This window comes from Tachypleus tridentatus, chromosome 3 (assembly GCF_004210375.1).
Source record: "Tachypleus tridentatus isolate NWPU-2018 chromosome 3, ASM421037v1, whole genome shotgun sequence".
Classification (NCBI taxonomy): Eukaryota; Metazoa; Arthropoda; class Merostomata; order Xiphosura; family Limulidae; genus Tachypleus; species Tachypleus tridentatus.
Window position 1 is genome coordinate 35,699,460 of NC_134827.1, and position 27,024 is coordinate 35,726,483.

General features: G+C 35.1%; 1 protein-coding gene across 2 annotated transcripts in view; it reads left to right on the forward strand.

The window, feature by feature from the left end:
- LOC143246695 (uncharacterized) overlaps nucleotides 1–27,024 on the forward strand; it is a 45,192-nt gene that overhangs the window by 14,665 nt on the left and 3,503 nt on the right. The window contains exon 1 of one of the 2 annotated variants that reach the window (XM_076493781.1): nucleotides 89–580. The exons of the other annotated variant lie outside the window; for it this stretch is intronic. Within the exon in view, the coding sequence (XP_076349896.1) occupies nucleotides 563–580 (18 nt within the window). The 5' untranslated portion in view covers nucleotides 89–562. Of the gene's footprint in view, nucleotides 1–88; nucleotides 581–27,024 lie in introns of those variants that run through there. 2 annotated transcript variants of the gene reach the window in all.

Below are 27,024 nucleotides of genomic sequence, written 5' to 3' on the forward strand. Positions count from 1 at the left end.
CAATCACAGCATCAATCGGATAAGGCAGGCGGGTTTTGCCAAGTAGAGCAACAGGTTTGGCGAGTATTCACGAGTCTAAAGCTGGAGAATGAGAGAACGAGTACAGTATCTCTCCAGTTGTACCTAGACCGGGTAACCTAACCGTTACTTCATTGTAATACCAAGGGCTATTACAGCCCCATACCAGTTTACTTCAAATTATTTCTACAGATGTCGCAAAGAGCGACTACTTTTGAAATCCTCGTACCAGTAATAATCCGTTTGAAAAGTTAATTTCTTAGGAAACTACATTCAATTATTCGAGATACCAGATATCTTATTTATGAATGAGTGTGAAGGGAAAGAAATATTAGATAGAGTGAACCCAGTTTACCACTAAGTCTATACATTTTGTAAGACGTCTTTGTTCTTCGTGTTAAGGGAACAACAACAAAAAACGAATATCCAGACATGGAATAGCCGAGAAGTGGCCACAGACGAGGACACATTTCATAATGTTCTGTTTATAACAATTTACACAATCATATTGTTTGTCCAGTTCTTTCCGTCCATTGTTTAGAAGATGTCCACTCAATATCAGGTATGCTATTTTTCTATACGTTTGAAAATGCGCCTAGTATATCAGTTTGTGTGTTTCATACGGATTGAAAAGCAAGATATTTAACAACAGTGTTGTGGTTAAGCCTTTTTTGTTCTTTTCGGAGAATTTGAAGGGGACAAGCAGTGATAAAAATATTATTTAAACGTGGCAAATGAAACAGTAAACAACCGGTTTTAGTTATTTCTCTTATTTATTTGTTCTTAACTCTTGCGAATTACGATCGACATATAAATATATAAATAGGAATATAAATGACACAGTTCAACAATAAATATAAATAAACAGTTTGATTCACTTGTGATTATACCCTTATTGCAGTAGTAACGCTCACAGGAGGCGCTGCTAACCGTTTTTCGGGCTCTTTTTGTCGTAGTAACAAATTACTGTTTAGGTATGAATCCTTGATCTCGAAATGAATCATTATATCTTACAACTGAAATTTGGAAAATGGAAATTCACAATTCCAAGAAAATTTAGGGTTAGCTACACCCGCTATTAACTGTTAAGGAATCCTAAACCAACGATTAACAATATCACCCCTTTATCTCCCTATATAACTTACAGGTCAGCCTGAAGTGAAATAAAAATTTGATTTATTATACTTTAAATATCGATATATTTTTTAACCTGCTATTTAAATTTAGATTTCACGTATAGAGGTCACTATTTTAATTACTTCGTCAGAAAGCGAACTCTGCCTTTAAAATATTTCACTAATTTATGGAAATAAGTGAACCTGCTGTTGTACATAACCGGAAAAGTTATGTGTGTTTTTTTTTAAATATTCAACCCTTTCCATCTACTCAGTTTCATCTTGAACGACAACATTCTAGCCCCTTTGATGGTTGGGTTGTTTTTTTTTCCACTTCACACTAGGGGTAGGAAAAGAGAAAGGCACCAGTGTACAACCGATTAACATATTTATAACGTTCACTGTGGAAATGGATTGTACGTATCTCAACTTGGGACAGAGCATACATTAAACGCAACGTGGACGTGTTCAGGTAATTTAGGTTAACAGTACACGTAAACTAGCCACGCTGGTGTCCAGATTGAACGTTGGCAATAGTTGTGTTTGACTACATCGTTGGTTATCTTACGATCCAAGTTTCCTGGGTTATTTTACTCAAGTTTAATCTGTTTGTTTCAAGCGTTTTGCACGTGCGTCACATACGGAATAAACCATTTTTCATGTAAAAAAAAAAATATAAGGAAAGTGTTTGTGATAATTTCAGTTCATGCAAATAAAACTTGGGTATTGTCGCCATCTTTTATTTCAAAGCTTAAGTATAATTTAACCTTCACAATATAGAACACCTAGTTTAACCAAAAAACCGTCGTATGAAAGCAACAAATAATAAACGATTATACAGTGTTAAACTCTCTAACCTATTACATTCTTTACTTCTTGGTTTTGTATTCACTGAAAATTTGTTTGAAAGTTGAAGCCTCGATTTTGGATTTTGCGTTTCACATAATTTCAACCACGATTAGTCACGCACTCGATATTAACGGTTACTCGGGCCAACCCGTCTAGAGTGACGTTCGTTTCGGCCTACGTTAGCAGTAGTCATTCCTGGGACTAGGCCTTCCTCCTGGGAATGCGAATTCCTCAGGTGTACTGACACCTAGTACCCCAGGCGCGCGCATCTCTTACGTCTTACCTTGCTCCTCACAAGGCCGCCTTCAACAGAAAGAAATGACGTCATACTTACAACGAAAAGGTAGAAAATTTTAAAATACAAGCTAATCTAGTTCTTAAACAAAAAAACATAGTGGGTAAAATTAATATAATGTAAAAACACGACCAAACTGATGTAATATTGTTTCGAAAACTAATTATTAGCCGATGTAACAACAGTTGTTGGAACCAGTATCTTCTCTCTGGTCAGTAGTTCAAACATCAGGGACATTAACAGATAGACTTAGTAGTTTTGCCGTACATACAAATTGTTCAGTGAAAACAAAATTATAGGGACAATTCTAATTTAGATATCTTGTGAAACAATTTTGAAAAGAAAAAAATAATTTATGAGTATGTTTTTGTTAATAACATTAGATACAGGTCAATATGAAAAATGCGCATCTCGGATAATAAAATTAGAGTGCACATATTCACGGTAATATTATAGACATTCATCAGGGTCCGGCATGGCCAAGCGTGTTAAGGCGTGCGACTCGTAATCTGAGGGTCGCGGGTTCGCATCCCCCTCGCGCCAAACACGTTCGCCCTTTCAGCCGTGGGGGCGTTATAATGTACGATTAATCCCACTATTCGTTGGTAAGTGAATAACCCAAGAGTTGGCGGTGGGTGGTGATGACTATCTGCCTTCCCTCTAGTCTTACACCGCTAAACTAGGGACAGATAGCCCTCGAGTAGCTTTGTGCGAAATTCAAACAAAAACACAAATTAATAAATATCCCCACACATCGATTTAATAATCTTTGACATCTTTTGATTTGATTGAAAACTAAAATTTCTCTGGTAATGTCAATATAACGCAGATAAATGTATATAAATATTACCTAGGGTAAAATGTTAAAATACATATCTCAAGTATTTCTGTTTATTTATAACACTATGTAACAAAATTGTTACTTTTTCTTGTTCCTGGACAGAAAGTGTTATTTCCCAATTGCTTATGTCTAAAGTAAATAGAAAAGACCTATGTTTCTCTTCAAACTTTGTTTTTGTGACCTGGGAGCGTATAACAAAAACATGATGGGAGACGATATTTGGGGGCTGATACGTGAAAGTGATTTATATTGCAGTCGCAAATCTCGAAAAACTACTCACTTCTAAACATTTTTGTATAACTTTAGTATAAATACATGTAAATATTGATTCATATGTTGTTTTATTCAGACTTTATGTAGATGAAAATGTGCAAATTTGTCAGTTTTTACATAGAAAATAGGTTAATTTCTAAATTTCATTATCCAGGTCACAAAAGCAAAGTTTGAAGGGAATAATGGCCATTTTTTGTACTTTTACAACATAAGAAATTAAGAAATAACACATACTATCCAGGAACAAAATTTGTGTTACATAGTGTTATTTTGTGTTACATTGTGTTATTTGAACATAAGTTAAAAAACAACTTTTAAAATCACAGGTACTGTTATTCAGGTTCTAATTAATAAACAACTCTACTATCCCGGGTATTGGTGTTTAGGTACTAATTAATAAACAACTCTAGTATCTTGGGTACTGTTATTTAGGTTATAACTAATCAACAACTCCAGTATTCCGGGTACTATTATTTAGGTACTAAGTAATAACTATAGTGTGCTGAGTACTACTGTTTAGATATTAATTAATAAACAACTCTAGTGTTCCGGGTGCTGTTATTTACATACTAATTAATAAACAACTCCAGTATCATGGGTACTGTTATTTGGGTACCAATAAACAACTAGTATTCCGGGTACTGCTGTGTCGGCACTAATTCATAAACAACTGTAGTATCCTGGGTACTGTTATTTAGTTTCTAACTGATAAACAACTGTAGTATCCCGGGTACTGCTACTTAGGTTCTAACTAATAAACAACTCTAGTACCCGGGTACTGCTATTTAGGTTCTAACTAATAAACAACTCTAGTACCCGGGTACTGCTACTTAGGTTCTAACTAATAAACAACTCTAGTACCCGGGTACTGCTATTTAGGTTCTAACTAATAAACAACTCTAGTACCCGGGTACTGCTATTTAGGTACTGACTAATAAAAAACTCTAGTATCCCGGGTACTGCTATTTAGGTTCTAACTAATAAACAACTCTAGTACCCGGGTACTGCTACTTAGGTTCTAACTAATAAACAACTCTAGTACCCGGGTACTGCTATTTAGGTTCTAACTAATAAACAACTCTAGTACCCGGGTACTGCTACTTAGGTTCTAACTAATAAACAACTCTAGTACCCGGTACTGCTATTTAGGTACTGACTAATGAACAACTCTAGTATCCCGGGTACTGTTATTTAGGTACTGACTAATGAACAACTCTAGTATCTCGGGTACTGTTAGTTAGGTTCTAACTAATAAATAACATTATTATCCCGGATACTTCTGTTTAGGTACTAATTAATAAACAACTATAGTATCCCGGGTACTGTTATTTAGGTTCTAACTAATAAACAACTCTAGTATCCTGGGTACTGTTATTTAGGTTCTAACTAATAAACAACTAATATCCCGGATACTGTTATTTAGGCACTATGTAATAAATAATTTGCGTACTTCAGGTAGGACTTTTAAAATATAGTGTAATGAAGACCTTGAGAATGTCGGATAATAATAGTAATACCTTTATCGGTACGAACTCTCCACGTTGTGACACAGTTCTTATCTCCGTCGTGAGTTTTTCACGTAAATGATTGTTTGTAAATTCACCTTTCGCTTCTATTCCTGACACATAAATGTTTACTGAAACAAACTTAGAAAAACAAAACAAATGTAAAGGTCAAAAGTTCCCAGAGTAAACAAGCCAAAGTGTTGTACTCACCAGCACTTTTTTTCGAAATATAGTGGATTTAAGCGGCGTTTGTTGTTATTATGTACGACTACAACCTAACGTTCCTCTGCTTGAAATGGATTAGTTAAAGTTAAGCCTAATAAAGGTATTTGTCATCAGGATTAATTCTTTCAATCAGACTTGTTCATTTACACCTCCAATCATCATCTACTCACGAAATATATCAAATAACAATAGCTCCGTGTATTTATTTATTTTACATTTTTTTGCTAAGCTACAATAAGCTCTATCGGAAAGGAAGATAAGTAGGCAAAAGCACTAACTTTCAACTCTTGGCCTAATAGTGTTATGAATGAATAGCTAGTTTGTACGGCAACGAATCGAAAATCACTATTAATTTTCTAAAAATTATTTTCGTAATGACAGATAACCAAGTGCTGAAATGTTACACTTTATATTAATAATAACTGAGAAGTTAATACACTACTATATTCTGATCTGTCCCAAAAAGAGAATGTTATTTTTAAATAGCATTATTTCGCAATCGGTTGCACCTAATTTTTTAGATTACATAAATGCAGTCAAGCACACTCTTTTATGTGGACGGTGACTTTACACGTTGTAATTTTATTATATTTTTCGCTTTGCCGAATAACATAATTTAGTTAATTATTAACAAATAAAACTATAACCATTCGAAAAGTAGGAAACATTTCCAACTTTATTACCTATACACTAATTGACGTAATCTTCATTTCAAGACTAGTATAACAAAGAAATAATCTACATCCAAAAACTCTCTATTTCAACTAGGCCTAACCAATAACAGTATCTGAGCAAGAATAGCTTACGTACATGGCTTTAGGCTTCTTCAACTTATTTAGTTCTTAATATCTTACCTTTATTGATTGGGTGATAAATTTCATTTATACAGTTACTAAACTGTTTTCATTGAACTACAATTTCAATCAGAATAAATCAGAAATGTTTCGCCTGACCATACAAACTGGCTAATTTGTTAACACCTGATTACAATATAATTGAAATGGTCTCAGTTTTGTAATAAAAAATACTGTTATCTAAAGCATAACTGTATCTACAGAACCTACGTAGTTTGTTTTATCCAAAGTGATACCGTTATGATGGCCGCATACACCCTCTTCGCTGTATTATATGTCGTTCCTGAATACTGTAGTGACTGGAATTTCCTTTGGTTAAAATCTCAGGTTTGAGAATTTATAAGCTACGTTGCCTGAACTTTTGTCATTGCCAGAATCTACCTTGTCTGAAATATTTGGTACAGGAAACTACAACATATTTTATCTGAAATCTTTTGGTGACTAGAATCCATATTGTGTAAAACATTGAATACAGGAAACTATAATCTATTTTATCTGAAATATTATGGTGACTGGAATTCATTTTCACTTAAATATTGCGGTGACTGGAATCTCTCTTGCTGAAATACTGAGGACGTTGGAATATTTCTTCGTTGAGATTTTAGATGCTACAATATACATTAGGTTAAATCTGAAATCTTGGGATGTCTAATCCTTGGTTGAACTTGATGGTGGTTGTAACACCTCTCGGTTTAAATATTGGATATTGGAGTATCCCTTTCCGGTGACCTCTGGAGTATCCCTTGACTGAATTTGATGGTGAGTGTAACACCAATATTGGGTATTGGAGTATCTCTTTCTGGTGACCTCTGGAGTATCTTTGGCTAAATTTGATGGTGGTTGTAACAAGTCTCAGTTTAAATATTGGGTACTGGGATAATCATTAGCTAAAATCTTAGCTACTAGATAACATAGCTATTTACAAGACTGTTATCTGGTTTCGGTCCGTTATTTCTGACCCTTTCCGTTCTATAGAGATTTGAATATCTTCCAGTCTGATACCCGATAGATACAAAGCCACAGCTCCAGCAGTTTTGACCTTCACTGTTTAAACTTGTTTTACGTTACACAAGTCAAAATGAACTCAGGATCGAACGCAAAATTCGGTTTGAAGTTTTAATTATTTAAAATTAATTTAATAAACTTGCTAAAATACCTGCTAGAGGGCCATTCTTCTTGGAAAGCTTTAAAAATTAAATGTCTAGTAAATAATTTAATTATCAATAATATTGTTTTAGGTTTCCTAAGCCCCTTGTTCCGTATAGCTAAGGGTGTTTTCTTATAGAATTTCTTATTTGGAGGGGGGGGGGTCCCTCGCTCGAATCCATCCTCACTTTAACCTCTGATTTTTTCGATAATGTATTAAGTGTATTGTTACTTCTTTTAGGTTTCTGTTCTCTTCTTGGTCACACTCTTCTGAAACTTCCCTAAACTTCTATTCACGTTGCTTCATTTTTCTAACGTTGTCGGTTTTGTTTTTATAATACTACTACAAATATCTGGTCACGCTGTTGATTATTGTAGCCTACAACTTTTCCGTTCTACTCTTTCCACTTCTCTGGTGGCATTTCTAAGTTCCTGGTTACAGCTTTTCTCGTTTTTTTCTTTCTTCAGACACGGTTTCTAACATATTTCCAATTTTTGAAGTTAACTTTTCAAACATCTAGTTGTCATTTGATACGGGTCCGGCACGGCCGAACTGTGTTAAGGCGTGCGCACCAAACATGCTCACCCTTTCAGCCGTGGGGGCGTTATAATGTGACAGTCAATCCCACTATTCTTTGGCAAAAGAGTAGCCCAAGAGTTGGCGGTAGGTGGTGATGACTAGCTGCCTTCCTTCTAGTCTTACACTGGTAAATTAGGGACGGCTAGCGCAGATGGCCCACGTGTAGCTTTGTGCGAAATTAAAAAACAAACAAACAAAAGAAAGGAATATCGGAAGTCGCAGAAGAATATTCCAGTAACCTTTACAGTTGAGAAATAAAGTAGATATTTCTATTTAGCTTTCGCTTTCAAATACTGGGAAGACGTCATAGTGTCTTCATTTTATTCGACTTGTTTGTTTTTGAATTTCGCACGAAGCTACTCGAGGGCTATCTGTGCTAGCCGTCCCTAATTTAGCAGTGTGAGACTAAAGGGAAGGCAGCTACTCTTTTACCAACGAATAGTGGGATTGACTGTCACATTATAACGCCCCCACGGCTGAAAGGCCAGCATGTTTGACGCGACGGGGATGCGAACCCGCGACCCTCAGATTACGAGTTGCACGCCTTAACACGCTTGGCCATGCCGGACCCATTATATTCGAAGCTGTAACACTAGTTTCTCTTCCACTCATACTGAACGCTTCCATTATGTACTGACGATGTTAAATTAATAATTTTAAAGCGTGGCATACACTACGTTACAGTGATCCTTTCATCGTATTTTGTAGAATGAAAAATTCTCGTAAAAAAAATAATAAAGAAACCAGTCATTTCTTCACAGCTCTGTTAACATTTACTGGTTTCAGGTTTTCATGATTGTAGTTTCTGATACGTAGTCTGTACGTAGGACTGTTTATACGTTGTCTGACAAAAACAAGCTGTCAGTGCTTTGAGACACCTCGCACAGATCTATCTAGGTCAGTTGGCAAATTATTGAATATATTGTTCTGTTGCCAACTCTGTTTTGAGTTACCGTTCACAACAAGCGACCTTAGACACATCTGGCTGTGCTTGCTACTCTTCTAATTTAATGTTCAATTAACAAATTTTATTAGTCATCTTTAAACAAATAAAATAGAATGCTTGTGTAACGTATCCCTGTATTTAAGAATTATAAGTATAGTATATGTTCTGTTTTACGACTATTAGAAAACACGCCCTTGTAGATTAATCCACGTGTGTTGGTGTTTTCGTTTACATTGAGTAAAAACACGAACTTTAACGCATCATTTGCTTGTTTGTTTTTCCTGTGGCAGGAAAGTACTTGTTTTTAGTAGTTTATTAGTTGTCTCTTCAAGACCAGTGGTTCTCAATATGTACTTGTTTTTAGTATTTTATTAGTTGTTTCTTCAAGACCAGTGGTTCTCAATATGTACTTGTTTTTAGTATTTTATTAGTTGTTTCTTCAAGACCAGTGGTTCTCAATATGTACTTGTTTTTAGTATTTTATTAGTTGTTTCTTCAAGACCAGTGGTTCTCAATATGTACTTGTTTTTAGTATTTTATTAGTTGTTTCTTCAAAACCAGTGGTTCTCAATATGTACTTGTTTTTAGTATTTTATTAGTTGTTTCTTCAAGAGCAGTGGTTTCCAATATTTTCCTCTTCCCAAGCCCTTTCAGTAATAACTGTTTTCGCAGCGAATCCCACTTTAAGCTGTAATAAATCTTGTAAAATTAAATAACTGCTGAACGTGTTGAATTTATTGAAAGTAAAAGGTGTCTGTAACACACAGTATGTAACACGTTTACAGTAAAATCTGGTATTGTCATCAGTGTTAGTACCCCATAAAACTGAAATGTGACTCTCGAACCACAATAGAAAATGAAACCAAAACCATTTAACTAAAACTAATGACACTTTTGGACTTCTCTTCAAGAATACAGCGTTTTAAACTTCGGCTCAACAGAAGAGAGATAGGCTTATATCTGACTCTGAATCAAGTTATTTAGTTCGGTAAATATTTTAATAAGGTGGAAAAAAAATTAAAATATTGGTAAGAACTGTAAAACCAGGAGAATAAAAAAGACGCCATTACCAGATTTATCTCACGAACCCCTCAGAATTACTTTCCTAACCCTTAGGGGTTCGCAAACCACAGGTTGAGAAACTCTGATCAAGAGTACGTTATTTACGCTTATATTATCATCAACGATCTATGTCTGCTAGAATGTACGCGAGAGGGCGCTACAAAAGTAATTGGATTAACAAAACTGACATAGCCTTGGTTGTCTTTACCGTATATTTGTTTTTAAACACTGATAAAGATAACATGTTATGTCATTCATTAGGCTTAGTGTAATATAGTTCAACAGTAGAGAAAACATCGTTTTCTTTCTATACTAGAAACATCTTAGTTTAAAGACCGAAGAAATTCCTTTTGCCTTGAGCAGTAGAAATATTTCACACACGTGATTAAAAGTTTTTCGACCTAAAAAATCACCGAAAAAAAAATAAAATAAAATGTCTGTATGCACGCAGCAGCCGATAGAGGCGCTTTTTGTCAAGTGGTTATAACCCAGACTGATTATGAAAAAATAAAGGAATAATTTTTTAGGAAGATCTTTTCTTTTTAAGCTGGGCATTACATGGCCATGCGCAGAAGGCGAAAAATTAGTCCCTCGTAATTAGTGTGGTCTTTATGCAGAGAAGAAAACACTGGGTAATGGAGAACGCGTGCTTCCTGCATTTGTGAGCCAGGATAGTATATAAACTGATGGGTGTAATAGTTATCAGTACCTGTAATCTGTTTTTTCGGACGTTGCTTGCTTGCTTTATGTTACTTCAAATAAATCTTGTTCTACGTAAATTACTTATTTTATTTTAAAATTTATATGTAGTATGTTTGTACATTATACATACATTCACATCAGTCTGTGTGCGTATGTGTTTTTGTTTTTTTTCTCACGAAGCCCAACTTAACATTCAAATCATGAGTTGGGCAAAGATAAAGATTTATCTAAACGCACCCGGTGTTGTTTGCTCTAAGTTTCGGTTTAGGTCATTTTTTTTATCCGAAATACCTGTCATGGATTTTGCTTTGCTTTGCACGCGGTCTTTAGGACAACCTTGTCACAAACCTGGTTTACTGAAGTCCCTATAAAGCAGTTAAAATTATCTTATGTATTGAAGAATCAAAACCATTGGTTGTCAAAAACATACTTCACGTATTGAGGATTTAAAAATGCTAAAATGTTTCCCAAACTTCAAATATGTTATGAGTTAGGTGTGAGCTAGTTAGGTACGAGATAGGTATGTTCCATTAGTTACGTAAAACCCACTTGTGTCGATAACTTATATGTTATTCTAAGTAACCTTCTGTTTTGCACTTAACATAATTTATTATACAGGAAAAAAGTGTTTGTTTGGTGTAGAACAAGGAATCGAACCTCATATTTTAGTGTTGTAACTCAGTAGAATTTCTTCTCTCCTAACAAAGTATGTTTGTTATGTTACTTAACTTCCAGGAAATAAGTTTGGTTTTGTGAAGGTACAAAATTCTCCATTTTCTTTCAACATTTTGACCAATTCTTCCGATAGGACTCGTACCCTACTCTACTATAATTTTTATTTAAAATTTGAATTTAAGAATAACGATTATTTAATGTATATATAAAGAAATACAGTGTTTTGTTTTGAATAATAGTTCGAAGTATAAAATATCCGACACCAATTCTAAAGCTTTATGTTGTCGTTATAAGAGATCAAGTTCACAGTTGTGTGCTCGTGACTTATGAAATCTCAAACTGTAATTATAAGTCTGTGAGGAGAAATTCAGTCTCTCACCCATTACACACGTGCGTGATAAGCTTCTGTTTACAATAAAATGATTCTTGGAAGTGTTGAGGTGTTCGTGCTTAAAATACGAATATAATTTCGTTGAAACTTTATGTTTAAACTACAAACAAAACACCGTTGAAAATTTAGTTTTAAAATATGAATAGAGTTACGTTAGAATTTTAGGCATAAAATACAAGTAGAATTTTATTGAAACTTTAAGCAATACTAGCCGATTACTCGTGGCGCCAGTTCATTACGCACGTAACGTATTGATGACGTCATATCTGTAACCTGAGGATTGAAAAAAATAAAGTTCTCCGCGACGAGAAACAGGGGCGAAACTGGAAAATTGTGACCCTTATTGCAATCCTACATGCACACAGGATAAAAAGTTCGCGAAGTTGGGGTTGCACATCGGATAATAAAAACGTTTTCTCAATATCATATAAGCAAATATTCTATTATATTATAATGTGAGTTTAGAGTCTTTACCTGTTTGAAACAAGTCACACGTTAAGAATTTTTGACAAGTAGATAATTTAATCAATTCTTTATGCAGTTTTACTGAATAGCTGAACAACTATATGAACTACATATCTGTAAAATGTTGTTAAAAAGTGGAATTCTTCTATAATTAATGAAATTCTGTCTAACTTAACCAAATGATTACGTTACTACATATCATAAAGGTAACTTAGATGTAAATCAACTAAGAACTGATACAGTAATAAAAATTCATAGGGCTGTTGTTTGTTTTTAAACACAAAGAACTATCTGTGCTTTATCTACCATGAGTATCGAAACCCGATTTCCACTATTATAAGTCCACAGACACATTGCTGTGCTACTGGGGGCTAAAATTCATAGAGGTAGATGCTTCTTTTCACAGTTTAAGTTTGTAGATGAGTTAATTCCGGAAACATGTAATGATGAAACCAAGGTCAAAAGGTCACCAGCATGTCGCAGTCAACAACGACGTAATTGCTAAGTTTTCTTCCATGTTGCGTTGTTTGCACGTGAACCACGTGATTAGGATGATAAGCGATGACGTTTGATGTGAAAATCAATTACAACATACCTCAAAACATTTCGCCAACTAGAATGATTTTAGACATGTTTTGCTTAGCACAATTTAAGCAGTGTTTAGTGTTACGTATATCCTCCATACACTTCGGTAGCAAATTGCTTGATCTTAAAAAAAAACAAAAAAGCTTTCTTTTTCAGGCTTAAATAAGAAATTTATTGGTATGGTTTTGATTTCTATTTATATAAAGAAAAGAGAACCAAACACAAACTATTGGATATTTTATTTAGCACCCATCTTTGTACAGATAATTAATTATTCTTCATCGGAACCTAACCTGTGGCCGGCCCGGCATGGCCAAGCGTGTTAAGGCGTGCGACTCGTAATCTGAGGGTCGCGGGTTCGCATTCCCTTCGCGCCAAACATGCTCGCCCTTTCAGCCGTGGGGGCGTTATAATGTGACGATCAATCCCACTATTCGTTGGTAAAAGAGTAGCCCAAGAGTTGGCGGTGGGTGGTAATGACTAGCTGCCTTCCCTCTAGTCTTACACTGCTAAATTAGGGACGGCTAGCACAGATAGCCCTCGGATAGCTTTGTGCGAAATTTAAAACACACACACACACACACTAACCTGTGGCATTTCGTGCTTTTATTTGTTTATCTACTGGCCAGAACGCACTCTATAAATAATAATTATATATAACTAAATTTAAAGCGATCCAGGATTTTTGTTAAACTTTGTTACTGCCCGTAGGCCTCATTTTTAATGTGTTTGTATATAAATATATATTTTTATAATTTTAAGAAAAGTGAAGTGTAAATGTACAAGGTTCGTACCCGTTACATATCTGTTTAACACAAACATATATTAATTTATATTATAAGTCTTTCACTCAGACCCGTTACAAGCCTAACCTGACCTCATACTAGAATTTACAAATCCAGGTAGACCAAACTTATAATAGTATCAGCTACAAGCCTGTTTAACCGAAAATCATACTAGTATTAATTACAAATCTACATAACTCAATCTCATACTAGTATCCGTTAAAAGTTTATATTGCCCAAAGTCTATTCAATCCAATCTCAGATTTTTTTAGGAATTATAATCTTATTTTGTAACGTATTTCCAGTAAATTACCGAAACTCTACAAAAACTTTCAGTAACAGAACAAAATTCATCTAAAGAACAGTATAACGGATTCTTATTTTATACTAAAGAACAGTATAACGGATTCTTATTTTATACTAAAGAACAGTATAACGGGTTCTTATTTTATACTAAAGAACAGTATAACGGATTCTTATTTTATACTAAAGAACAGTATAACGGATTCTTATTTTATACTAAAGAACAGTATAACGGATTCTTATTTTATACTAAAGAACAGTATAACGGATTCTTATTTTATACTAAAGAACAGTATAACGGATTCTTATTTTATACTAAAGAACAGTATAACGGATTCTTATTTTATACTAAAGAACAGTATAACGGATTCTTATTTTATACTAAAGAACAGTATAACGGATTCTTATTTTATACTGTCCGCTGACACGCAAACTTTGGAATAATTTTGGAACTCACACTCAAACTTCGTATTTTACACCAAAACCACTTTAATAGTGATTGAAGTATCACCTCCCACGGCAAATCTATCTTTGTTTTCTCTTGACTGAGAAGAACGCTAAATTGGTTTATTACATACTTTGGTAAATAATACCAGTTTTGAAAGTACAGCATATCAAAGCTATTCGAGAGCTATCTGCGGTAGTCGTCCCTAATTTAGCAGTATAACACTAGGTGTGCGTTTTCTTATAGCAAAGCCACATCGGGCTATCTGCTGAGTTCACCGAGGGGAATCGAACCCCTGTATAACACTAGAGGGAAGGCAACTAGTCATCAACACCTACCGCCAACTCTCGGGTTACTCCTTTATCAAAGAATAGTGGGATTGAACGTAACATTATAACACCCCCACAGCTGAAAGGGCGAGCATATTTGGTGTGACGGGAATTCGAACCCGCGGATAACGAGTCGAGTGTCTTAACCACCTGGCCATGCCGGGCCCTTACTTGACTGTCTTAAAATATTGATTCGTCACGCTTTCGAAAATAATTGATACGTAGGATTTCGTGAATAATATTAAAATGCTGTGTGTGGCTTTGTTTTTCTTATAGCAAAACCACATCTGGCCACCTGGTGTGTCTGTGGAGAAAAATCGAATCTCTGATTTTAGCGTTGTAAATCCGTAGACTTACCACTGTTCCCGCTAGGGACATCAAAATCCTCTGAACATGAATGATTTTCCAAATAGTATAATAGACATTATTATTTATAGTCACTTAGGTAGAGACAACAAAACCAAATAATATTTTTTAGTTTTCGAGTGTAAACATTAAGTGTAATACACAAGTAAACATACAGTGGATGATAGATATCAGTTATACCAGGATACCCAAGTAAACATACAGTGGATGATACATATCAGTTATACCAGGTGTTTAGTTAGTTTTTATAAAAAAATGGTTGTTTGGTTTCAAAATTTATCGCATGCTATCTGCACATGGTTATGCCTGATTTTGAAGTGATAAACGAGAAAGAAGGCATCTAGTCACAAATCGTACGCACCGCTAGCTCTTGTAATACTCTTGTCTGATCAAGAAGTGATATTTGACCATCACTTTCTTATAACTCACTTAGAACCCCGAAAAAGTGAAACGTGTTTTGCTAGCGAAGATTAGCGAGCTGAGAAATAAATCTTTAGGTTCACATTCGAGTACGTTAATCGTTAACCCATGTCAGGCCCATACGAACAAGAATTCAAGTACTTGTATTTGAATGTTGTCATCGTTGTATTATTGTCATTGTTTTGTTGTTAAATGTAATAGTTTTATTTTAATATTTTACTTTTATATCCTAAAAATAGTCGACTCGCACGTTGCACTTTCGAAATCCGGCGAAAACACGTTTGTCTTTTCAGCCAAAGGAACTTTATAATGTGAAGGTCATTCCAACTATTCGATGGGGAAAAAGTACTGTCCGTGGGTTACACGCCCTTTAGTTGGCAATTCAAAATTAGGGACAACCTTTGTAACTTCGTCATAAATAAAACAAACGAATGTGCCCAATCCTCCGATGGGACAGTGGTAAATTTACAGACTTGCAATCTAAAGGGAGAGGGGCGATTTCCCGCTGTGGACAAAGAATAGATAGCCCATCGTGTAATTTTGAGCTAAGAACACAACAACAATAAACATTTCGTTAATAAGTCTAACTTTCTTTAGTAACACTCGACCTTGTAATCATTTGACACAGCGAATAAGCCTTATAGTCAGGTACCACTACGAAGGCGAATTTCATTTCATGACTAAACACGAGACGTTATGGAGTATCTTCACGTGTAACTGGAATCTCGTCCAGTATATAGTTTGCAGTGCAGTTCTAAAACGCAGAGGTCAACCGGATGGAAAAGTTGACTTTTATGTTAAAGGTCAAAAGTCAAAGCTCTGTCCTAGTTTACACCAGAGTTCTTATCGTAAACACTGTCATCAACTTCCGAGATTTCACATTTTGCGTTTTTTGAAACTCTTCATAATGAATTTGTTTCTGTCCAAAATATCAACAATGTTCTTGTTTCAAAATGATTTCTGAACGAACGTGCAGTCCATTTCCTAAATTTATTTCATACGCTGTTCTCAGGTTCATCTCATAACTAATATTACACATCCACTTCATAACTCCTATTACAGGTCCACTTCATAACTCTTCCAAAGTCTGGCGGAATCCTGTGTTCAGAAGTATGTTCGCCACACTTTCTTAAAGTTTCCTTACTATGAAAGTATACAGTTCTAGAAAGTCTTGGATAGCTCTGCAAAAGTTATATTCCTAGTTCTTAGAACAACAATACTTTTAACAATTACTAGTTCTGGTTGTCCATTCTGTTAAAGATTTTATGGTCGTCTAATTTGCTAAAACGAAAGTTATCTTTAATAAATGAGTTATAGGTCAGCGTGTGTTTATAGATCAAGTGGTATCCACACAGATGAACTAAAGTATAAGGCCGTATGTTGTTTAAAGACCAAATGGTATCCACACAGATGAACTAAGATATAAGGTCGTATACTGTCCATCCTTGTTAGTACGTTTAACAGTCAAACATTATCCAAGTTTCATTCAGTTCCTTGTGATATACATTTGATTTTTCTATGGCTGGAAGTATCATTTAATGGACGCTTAACTTACTGATAGTTAAGTCTAACTATATTAAACTATATTTAAGTTAAATAAACACATATTATATAACAGTCTAAAGTGGTAATTTGCTCCTTTAACGAGCCTCTAATTAGGTTTCCTTTAGGATACTGTGTCCTTTGGTTTCCTTATACAAGAAACGATGTTACCTTGTTGAAAGGATTCAGAGAAGGACTGGTAGGATCGGAAGTTTGTCTTATGGGATTACGTGAGTTCCTTACTTTACTTTATCTTGTAAAATGTGACATAACCGAAGTAAACTAGATTGTCTGGAGAATCGATAAAATCTTCTGATTTAGTTACAGTGAATCTGAAGACAATAGAAGAAGATGACACACATTTATGATTTGACTCCAGTTAGGTCAGTGTCTTCCTTCCGAAAGATAAAATACAGTTAGGTCAGTGTCTTTCTTCCAAAAGCTAAAATACAGTTAGGTCAGTGTCTTTCTTCCGAAAGATAAAATACAGTTAGGTCAGTGTCTTCCTTCCGAAAGATAAAATACAGTTAGGTCAGTGTCTTTCTTCCGAAAGGTAAATTACAGTTAGGTCAGTGTCTTCCTTCCGAAAGATAAAATACAGTTAGGTCAGTGTCTTTCTTCCGAAAGGTAAATTACAGTTAGGTCAGTGTTAGGTCAGTGTCTTCCTTCCGAAAGATAAAATACAGTTAGGTCAGTGTCTTTCTTCCGAAAGGTAAATTACAGCAAGGTCAGTGTCTCCCTTCCGAAAAGTAAATTACAGTTTCTTCCTTCCTAAAGGTAAATTAGCTTGAAGAATAAATTGCTGTTCAAGTATTTTCACATGTTACAAGGATTGAAGTTGGAAGTCGATTATTTCCTGAAAAATAAAAGTTCTAATTAGTTTTTACTTTTTATTTCTTTATTGGAAATGGCTACATGGGAAGAGTTTTGTCAGTATGTTGCACGAGCACTACGTTCGAGCGTTTCGTTGTATTTAAGATTCTGACAGTGTTTAAATGTGAATCGTGAGCACATTCATCATTTTGTTAAAATGTTCCGTTGTGAACCTGAAACACATTTTAGATTTTGTTAAAGTGTTCCGTTGTGAACCTGAAACACATTTTAGATTTTGTTAATGTGTTCCGTTGTGAACCTGAAACACATTTTAGATTTTGTTAAAGTGTTCCGTTGTGAACCTGAAACACATTTTAGATTTTGTTAAAGTGTTCCGTTGTGAACCTGAAACACATTTTAGATTTTGTTAAAGTGTTCCGTTGTGAACCTGAAACACATTTTAGATTATGTTAAAGTGTTCCGTTGTGAACCTGAAACACATTCATCATTTTGTTAAAGTGTTCCGTTGTGAACCTGAAACACATTTTAGATTTTGTTAAAGTGTTCCGTTGTGAACCTGAAACACATTTTAGATTTTGTTAAAGTGTTCCGTTGTGAACCTGAAACACATTTTAGATTTTGTTAAAGTGTTCCGTTGTGAACCTGAAACACATTTTAGATTTTGTTAAAGTGTTCCGTTGTGAACCTGAAACACATTTAAGATTTTGTTAGTGTTCCGTTGTGAACCTGAAACACATTTAAGATTTTGTTAAAGTGTTCCGTTGTGAACCTGTAACACATTTTAGATTTTGTTAAAGTGTTTCGTTGTGAACCTGAAACACATTTAAGATTTTGTTAGTGTTCCGTTGTGAACCTGAAACACATTTAAGATTTTGTTAGTGTTCCGTTGTGAACCTGAAACACATTTAAGATTTTGTTAAAGTGTTCCGTTGTGAACCTGTAACACATTTTAGATTTTGTTAAAGTGTTCCGTTGTGAACCTGAAACACATTTAAGATTTTTTTAATGTGTTCCGTTGTGTATGTAGAGTACACTTGTTTGATAAAGTATCTGGAGTAGTTGATACTCTGTTAAGATGCACTGCTGACTGTCTGTAGCACATTTAATATTGTGCTAACGTTTACATGTACCTACGGTTATCTGGAGCATAATTAACGCTGTGTTAATGTGCACCGCTGATTAACTTGAACATATCAACATTGTTTTAAAGTGTACCGCTGGCTGTGTGAAGCGCACTTAACATTCAGTTAAAAAACTGTACCGCTGGTTGTGTGAAGCGCACTTAACATTCAGTTAGAAAACTGTACCGCTGTCTGCTAGCATTATGTAAGAGGGACTAGAATATACAGATAAAGAAAACGTTACGACATAAAGATAAAATGTCTTTTGTTAGAATGGAAAAAAATCTATCCTTGCTCCAACTCCGTGATCAGATAAGAGGGATTTCACCCGATCCCATGTCACGTTCCAAGAACTCAGTTAACACGTTAAACCGGTCTCATAAGCTTCGAGAAACACTGATTCCAAGTTAGGCCTAGTTTCCCTACTGATATTCTGATTGTGTCTTCGTCCTTTCGCACTTAACCTGAGGCAATATGTCAAAGTACACAGACTCAGGACAGTCAAATCAGTGCAAGAAACAGTTGTGAAATCCTATGCTGATCAAATGATTTGTATCTAGTAAACAGGGATAAAAAATGTCATCGTATATCCTTGTGTTTAATCAGTCAAAAAATCTAGAGACAGATTACTTAATGTAGTCAAACAAGAATTACAGAGCATGCTCTTACTAATTTAGTCAACAAAGAGCACTTAGTAATATAATCGACAAAGAGCACTTAGTAATACATCCAATAAATAGTACTTAGCAATACAGCCAACAAAGAGCATTTAACAGCACAGTCAACAAAACATTTAATAGTACAGTCAGCAAAGAACACTTAGTAGTACAGTCAACAAAGAGCACTTAACAAAACACATTCAACAAAACATTTAATAGTACAGTCAACAAAGAACACTTAGTAGTACAGTCAACAAACAGCACTTAACAGCACAGTCAACAAAGAACACTTAGTAATATAATCAACAGAGAACATTTAATAGTACAGTCAACAAAGAACACTCAGTAATACAACAAATAACACTTTGCAGTACAATCAACAACGAGCACTCATTGTAATAATAAATCAATAGCAGCTAGATATGAAATTAGTTTAAAATACTTAGTAGCAGAATAAACATCCATTAGTTGGTAGTAAAATAAATATGTTGCGCTTAGAAGTGAAACCACGAAACTAGTAACGTTACGTTTCGTAACTACCACAAACATTTGAAATAATGAAACACATCACGTGAGAATGTTAGTCAACGGTTTGACAGAACACGAATCCTGAAATGTTCTTGGAAAAAAACTTACAGAAGCTAAGAGCAAAGTTTAGTGGGAAACAAAACCAAAATCAAGTTACCTGAATGTGTACACAAGCTGAGTGTTATGGTGACCATCCTAACCTAGTAAAGCACTGAATAACAAATAAACACGGCCACTGGTTGGTAAACTTTGAAAACGTGAAGGATTTTTTTTTTGTAAGGAGAGAAGCACATTTTTGAAGTGAAGCCTATGTCTAAATTTAGCGAAACAAAATTAATTAATTAATCACGAAAAGATTTTTTTAATATCTAACGAAATAGTTTTTATTTTTATCTGGTGGTAAAACACACGATTAACAACAGGAAGCCCGTCTTTAGATACCAATGACGTAAAAAAACTTTCCGATAAAGTGGTTTTGAAGTAATGTAAGTATATGTGATTCGATTTGTTCTGAAAAAGATGTCCAGTCTCTGAAAGTGACTTCAGACTGATGTGTATAAGAACTCACTCTGTTTTGATAAACTAAACTCCCTCAAATTATGTTTCTATTTAAAATATTCATAATTTGTTTGTAGTGATAAACAAACCTGTACAGTGATAGGAAAAGTAACTTGACTGTATACACGTACAGCTAAAATCTCCAACACTCAATATAACACATACAACTAAAGACTCCAACACTCAGTATAACACGTACAAACACATGCAACTCAAAACTGAAACATCGAATTTACAACACACAGGTATTCACATCACAAAATTAAAATATGTGTACATATATATTAAATTTCTACTATATATTTTTGGTTCTATAATTCTTCAAGACAGCCTGGTTTTTGTATCTTTTCATCTCTGTTCATTACTGTTCAAATTTGGCTCAGAAACCATCCTTTTCTGTTCTCCATTATTTTTGCCTTCGAAGTAAACTGATTTCATTACCTCCGGTGTAACTTTAGGTCATTCGCCTAGATTTATATTTCACGTCAATGTAACTTTTTCAACTTCCAGAAAAACAGAAATATGAAAAAAGCCAAGCAGTCTTTTCCCAATTCCACATCCAAGTTAAATTCACAAAGTTTCCTTTAAACGTTTAACATGGAAACAAAAACATCTTTCAGTTCAGGGACATCGAGTGACGAAGCGTTGATAACTTGGATTTTTCACCGCATACGGATGTTATAAGAGTTATTAGTTGATCAACTCGGCTGTTGTACAACCGTTACTTTTTGGTGATTGTTGAAACCCACAAACTTCGAAACAGCCTCACCCACCTTGTCACGTGATGGGATTATATCATGTCGCCTTCTTTTGTCGAGATGTGTTTTTGTCCTTCTTGATGACGAGAAACCCACTTGAAATAAAAATGTATCTCAGAACGGCTGGTATGGGTATTGAGATTTTTACTGATAAACAGAGAACAACGTTTCGACCTGAAGATGACCTAGGTATATCGAAACGCTGTTCTCTGCTTATTAATAAACGTGTTAATACCCATACCAGCCTTTCTGAGATACGTGACTTATGTTCCACCCTTGTATACCAGTTGAACTTGTAATGTTGGTAATTATCTGTATCCTTATTACCTCGACATTATGTGTTACTAGCTTTGGTTCCAAATAATGTCGAGTGAAGCCGCCACTAAAAAAAAAAAATATGTTGGAAGTATTGTTTTTTTAGTTATTTTAATCCACCTTAAAGAAAAGCACCTGACGAAACTATGCATTAAGTTCTAAAATTATATTTTCATCAACTTTGTATCTAAAACTACTTATTGTATGATTCCTGATAAACTTTTATTTTTTAAATACGTTTGAACAAATTTCACTACCTTGGATTCATTTATCCCCGCCAACCTGTGACCTCTCGCTTCACTTTGCCATCTCTGCTTTCACTTCACCATCTCTGCCTTCATTTTGCCATCTCTGCCTTCATCTCACCATCTCTGCTTTCATTTCACCATCTCTGCTTTCACTTCACCATCTTTGCCTTCACTTTATCATTTATGCTTTCACTTTGCCATCTCTGCTTTCACCATTCTTTGCTTTCACTTCAACATCTCTGCCTTCACCAGTTCCCAGTGGAAAACTTGAATCAGAACTTATATTGTAATAGTTATTAAAAGCTCACTTTAACTAAACATAATGTCCATTAGTGGGATGAAGGGGGGGATATTAATGCTGCTGAACATCCCAGTTGAGAGGGAGGTCTATGTGGCTTTATTACAATGGGACAAGGGTCGACTTAGCGACAAGAATGTATAAAACACTGTTCTTTCTGAATCCACACAACTGATTAGTGGATTTTTGTGTATTGAAAATCAGCACGAGCTTGCGATTTTGTTATGCAAAAGGTATGAACGCAACCTGACAGTAACAATAACCTAAAAGGTGGTCTCTTACCTGACCCGCTATGAGTATTCATTAACAAATCACTCGGCATGGCCAGGTGGTTAAGGCACTCGACTCGTAAATCGAGGGTCCCGTGTTCGAATCCCCGTCACATTAAACATGATCGCTCTTTCAGCCGTGGGGGCGTTATAATATGACGGTCAATCTCACTATTCGCTGGTAAAAGAGTAGCCCAAGAGTTGGCGGTGGGTGGTGATAACTAGCTGCCTCCCCTCTAGTCTTACACTGCAAAATTAGAGACGACTAGCGCAGATAGCCCTCGTGTAGCTTTGCGCGAAATTCAAAACAAACCAATCATTAACAAATGTGTACAAAAGGGGAATCTAATCATTAAATCTCCAGATGACAGGGCAAAGTAAATACAAGTTTAATAAAACATAAATATTTCATTATTTGTCCAGCTATATTTATGTTTGTTAAATGGCCAAACCTGATTTCTACTTGAGGATCAACCAAGCCGAACAAAATAACTATAAAGAATACAATCTTATGTTCTTGGAACATTCTTTGTCTTGGAATTAATGACTAAATTCCAGAAAAAAAACAAAACAATAAAGATGAGTAAAATCTGTTTCATTAGATGGTGACCCTGACATAATTATTTCTCAAACAGAAAATGAAACAGAGTTATGTAAATAATTTTTATGTTTTCAGAGCTTCCACCCTTCCATGGATGACGGTGATGAACCCATGCATAAAATATATTCTGTTCCTCTGAAACATATTCTTTCCGTAGGAAACGAGAATGGAGCAGTTTTAACCGGTTTCTTTCTTTAGTGATTTTAATTTTCTAGGTCAGAAAATCAAACATTTAATTTCATTTCTTCAGTTGGACGTTTTAAGAAGGGTTTCCACGGCCCTTGCTTCCCGTGGAATAACTTCATTCGCTTCACATCGGGCTGAGTCTGATGGCCATTATTACGTAGTATTGCCCTGTATCACACCTTTTGTTAACGTGTTTCTATGAAACATTTCGAGGTCAATCTTTTTTTTCCAATGGTCTGGACAAAGTTTCCACAGACGTTCCACTGTGCGTCCACTATACTAGTTCCATTTTTTCATGAAAACATATTTTGATTTCGTGGTGGTTTCTGAACCCTAATTCACATTTATCATCGTTTTCTATCTTTTCAGCGTCGCGAGAAAATATGCCCAGATTAGTAACTTTTTTTAAATCAGCAGTTTCTCTTTCACTTTGCAGATAAAGTCACTTCTTCGAGTTAGGTTAAACTACGGTTTCATAGCCACTGTTGACCTAACTGTTTATTTTACAAGTTTATCCATAGTCGTGGAGGATGACAATCTTGTATATGTATCAAAGAGCAGTCCTGCTGTATAAATGTCCTTTTTCCAATATAATATAGCTCCAGTCCTTAGTCTGTCTTCAAAGATATATATGCAAATATATTTTATAAACTGCGCTTAGCCCTCTGTATTAACATCAAAATAATAATTATTTGACAATTTCTAAGTAATGTCTTCTAGTCATAGTTTAGTCTTTCTATCAAGTTGAACATCATAATTACTAAGTTTTCATTACCTACTGTACTTTCTTACTTAACTTATTCTCAAACCGAAGTTTCTTTTAAACAAGCACACATTTCTGTATCTCTCATGTCCTTTCTTACTTTAAAACACTGAGCTGTGTATTGTCTCCTCGTCGCATGTACGTTCTGTGCTTACTGAACTGACACAAAATGGACACTAGAAGAGGCCACAAAGACCAAAGTCCATTCTATATTATTTGATGCTTCAGTACTTCAAGTTTGACCAATAGGATACAAAGACCAAAGTCCATTCCATGGTCCATAAGACATTAACTGTTTAACTCTTTTACCCGGATATATAAGAGATGCAGACATTCCCCATTGGCACAGCAGTGTGAGTCAACAGACATACCCCTTGTGAGCAGAACACAGGTAGCCAGCTCATTGTGTAGCTTTGTGTTTAATTCCAAACGAACAAACGTAAGAGATGGATGGCTTTTTCTCGAAACTGTCATTGACACGTGTTGTTTTTTTAATTCATTGATGAAACTGTCATTAACTCTAACTGGGAGCATTTTATGCATAGCAATTACCTTACGAAAGATACTATAGAACTGTTAAAAACAAATTATATCTAACAGCAAGGGTATCCATTGCAGGCCTTCAGTCTTACTGCTGAACCACTAGAGGGCGATCATGTCGTAGTGTCAGACAATTAATAACTAAGTGTGGTGGGAATGGAAAGCCAGTAACTAAGAATATGTTCAAGTAGAAACTAATACAGTTAATAGCAGTAACTAATACTAATACCAGTAACTAAGAATATGTTCAAGTAGAAACTAACACAGTTAATACCAGTAACTAATACTAATACCAGTAACTAAGAATATGTTCAAGTAGAAACTAATACAGTTAATACCAGTAACTAATACTAATACCAGTAACTAAGAATATGTTCAAGTAGAAACTAATACAGTTTTTCTGTGTATAATACAACCATGACTTGACGTTATATTAGAAATTATTTACGTATAGTTTGCGATGGGGTTTTATAGCGTGAATGTGGCCCTAAGCAGATGTTCGGCTGCAAGTTTTCAGAAACCAGTTCTGCAACAGTTACTGCTTCGTATGAATTGCAAAATGACAGGTTTTTATTGAACTTTGTGGCAACAGGTTTGTAGGGTGGTAAAGCAAAACGTCCTGTGCAATATATATATATAAGTTAGTAAGAAAGTAAAAGTTCACGACCTTGATGTCCTTGAAAGTAGCTAGGATCACTGACCTTCGTGGTTAGTACCTGCAGTAACACCCGCCCCCCACGGGTTCCTCCCAAGTTTTCTCACTAGGGTACTGTGCAGACACTTTCTAGACAGAAGTGAGTTTTCCAAGTCAGGTTTTAACTACACTAGATTCTTGACATAGATATCTTATGATACTGGATCGCGCATTGACTCTCTAATCTGTCCAATTCATTGAGGTTAGTGACGTGCGCATTCCACCGTTTTCGTAAGATCAAATCATTAACTCGTCGACTAACCTCAGAGTTGTGTAGTCCGTGGTTGCATAAACTGCACAAACACAATTTTGCAGATAAAGAAACAAAAATCTTTGGATAAAACATCTTATAAGAAAATGTATTTGTCAATATAACCTGTGACAGATCTCGAGAATGTTTTGAACTGTGACACGTGCATATATTAAAGAACTGTTTGTTTCCTTGTTAAATCTTAATTAAGGACAATTTGCATTCGTAGCTCCTAATTTATCAACGATAGACAAGAGGGAAGGCAGCTAGTTAATTCCACTCGCCGCCAACTTTTAGATTACTCTTTTATAATAAATAGTCATTAAAAATTACAGTGTATAGGAAAATGTTTCAAACTGAAACCAAACAATTAAGGATACACATGTGGAATTACACATGTGGAATTATTCGATCCTAAGATGGTAGTAAACAAGGACTGGTAACAAAGAAAAACTTTTTTTTTTAGGAGCTTATATATTAACAGATCTTGACTGGAATAGAGATGCATTCCTATCACACCAAACATGATCGTCCTTTCAGCCGTGGAGTCGTTATAATGTGACGGTTATTCCACTATTCGTTAGTAAAAGAGTAGCCCAAGAGCTGACGGTGTGTGGTGATGATTAGCTGCTCTCTCTCTAGTCTTACACTGCAAAATTATGGACGGCTAGCGCAATTGGCCATCGTGTAGCTTTGGGCGAAATTCAAAAACAAACAAACAGAGAGGTATAGCAAGTTTACGTTTATAAACGTCAACATACCATGAGGCCTACTGATTAAGTATACATATACATATATTAACCATACATAACAACACCTTAATGAGTGTTAACATTGCTAACTCAACCATATGCAACACCATCTCACTGAGTGTTAGTGTATTTAAATCAGTCACACGTAACACCACTTCACTAAGTGTTAATATACATACATCAACTACACATAACACCAACTTTCTCAGTGTTAATTTACCTTCACTTATTTTAACCCTTTACTACATCACTTCACTCACTGTTCACGTGCTCGTATCAACCCTTATTTGCATCCACTGTTCTCCTATGCCTTTCAACCACTAATTTCGCCACGTCAATCAGACTTTTCACAGACGCATCTTGGCTCTGCGCCATTACTATTACAAAGTGGTTCTTTACAGCTCTTAGCTGGATATTTTCCTCTTGTGATCTGTGGTTTACGGTGTTAACAAAAGAAATGTTTTTTTTTTATTTATATTTAATTCCAAGAGTCATTTTGACGGTGACGACAGTACTGACCGTGACCTCAGAGTTATCTATTGAGCAGGCTTGATATTTATTATTACTTTTGTATATATACCTAGAAAATCTTTACTCGGTAGTTTAAGAAATACAACACTGTAAGATACTGAGCATGCGCAGGAGAGAAGAAAAAAACATCCTTACACACGAAACTAACAGCAATCTGTGTTCTGGCTTCAATAAAATAAACAGATCACACAAACTGTTTGCACAAGATTAGCCTAAACGACATATCTCAGTTATGGCGTCAAAGGTTAGTTTGTGCTAAAAAATAACTCTGTGTACTCTATTAGATTAATACAACTTAAAAAATACCAACTTGTAAATTATAACAGATTTGTTAGCTACAGTCATCTTGCGAAATAAATATTTCTCAGCTGTAATATTAGAGTCGTCTAATGAACTTTATAA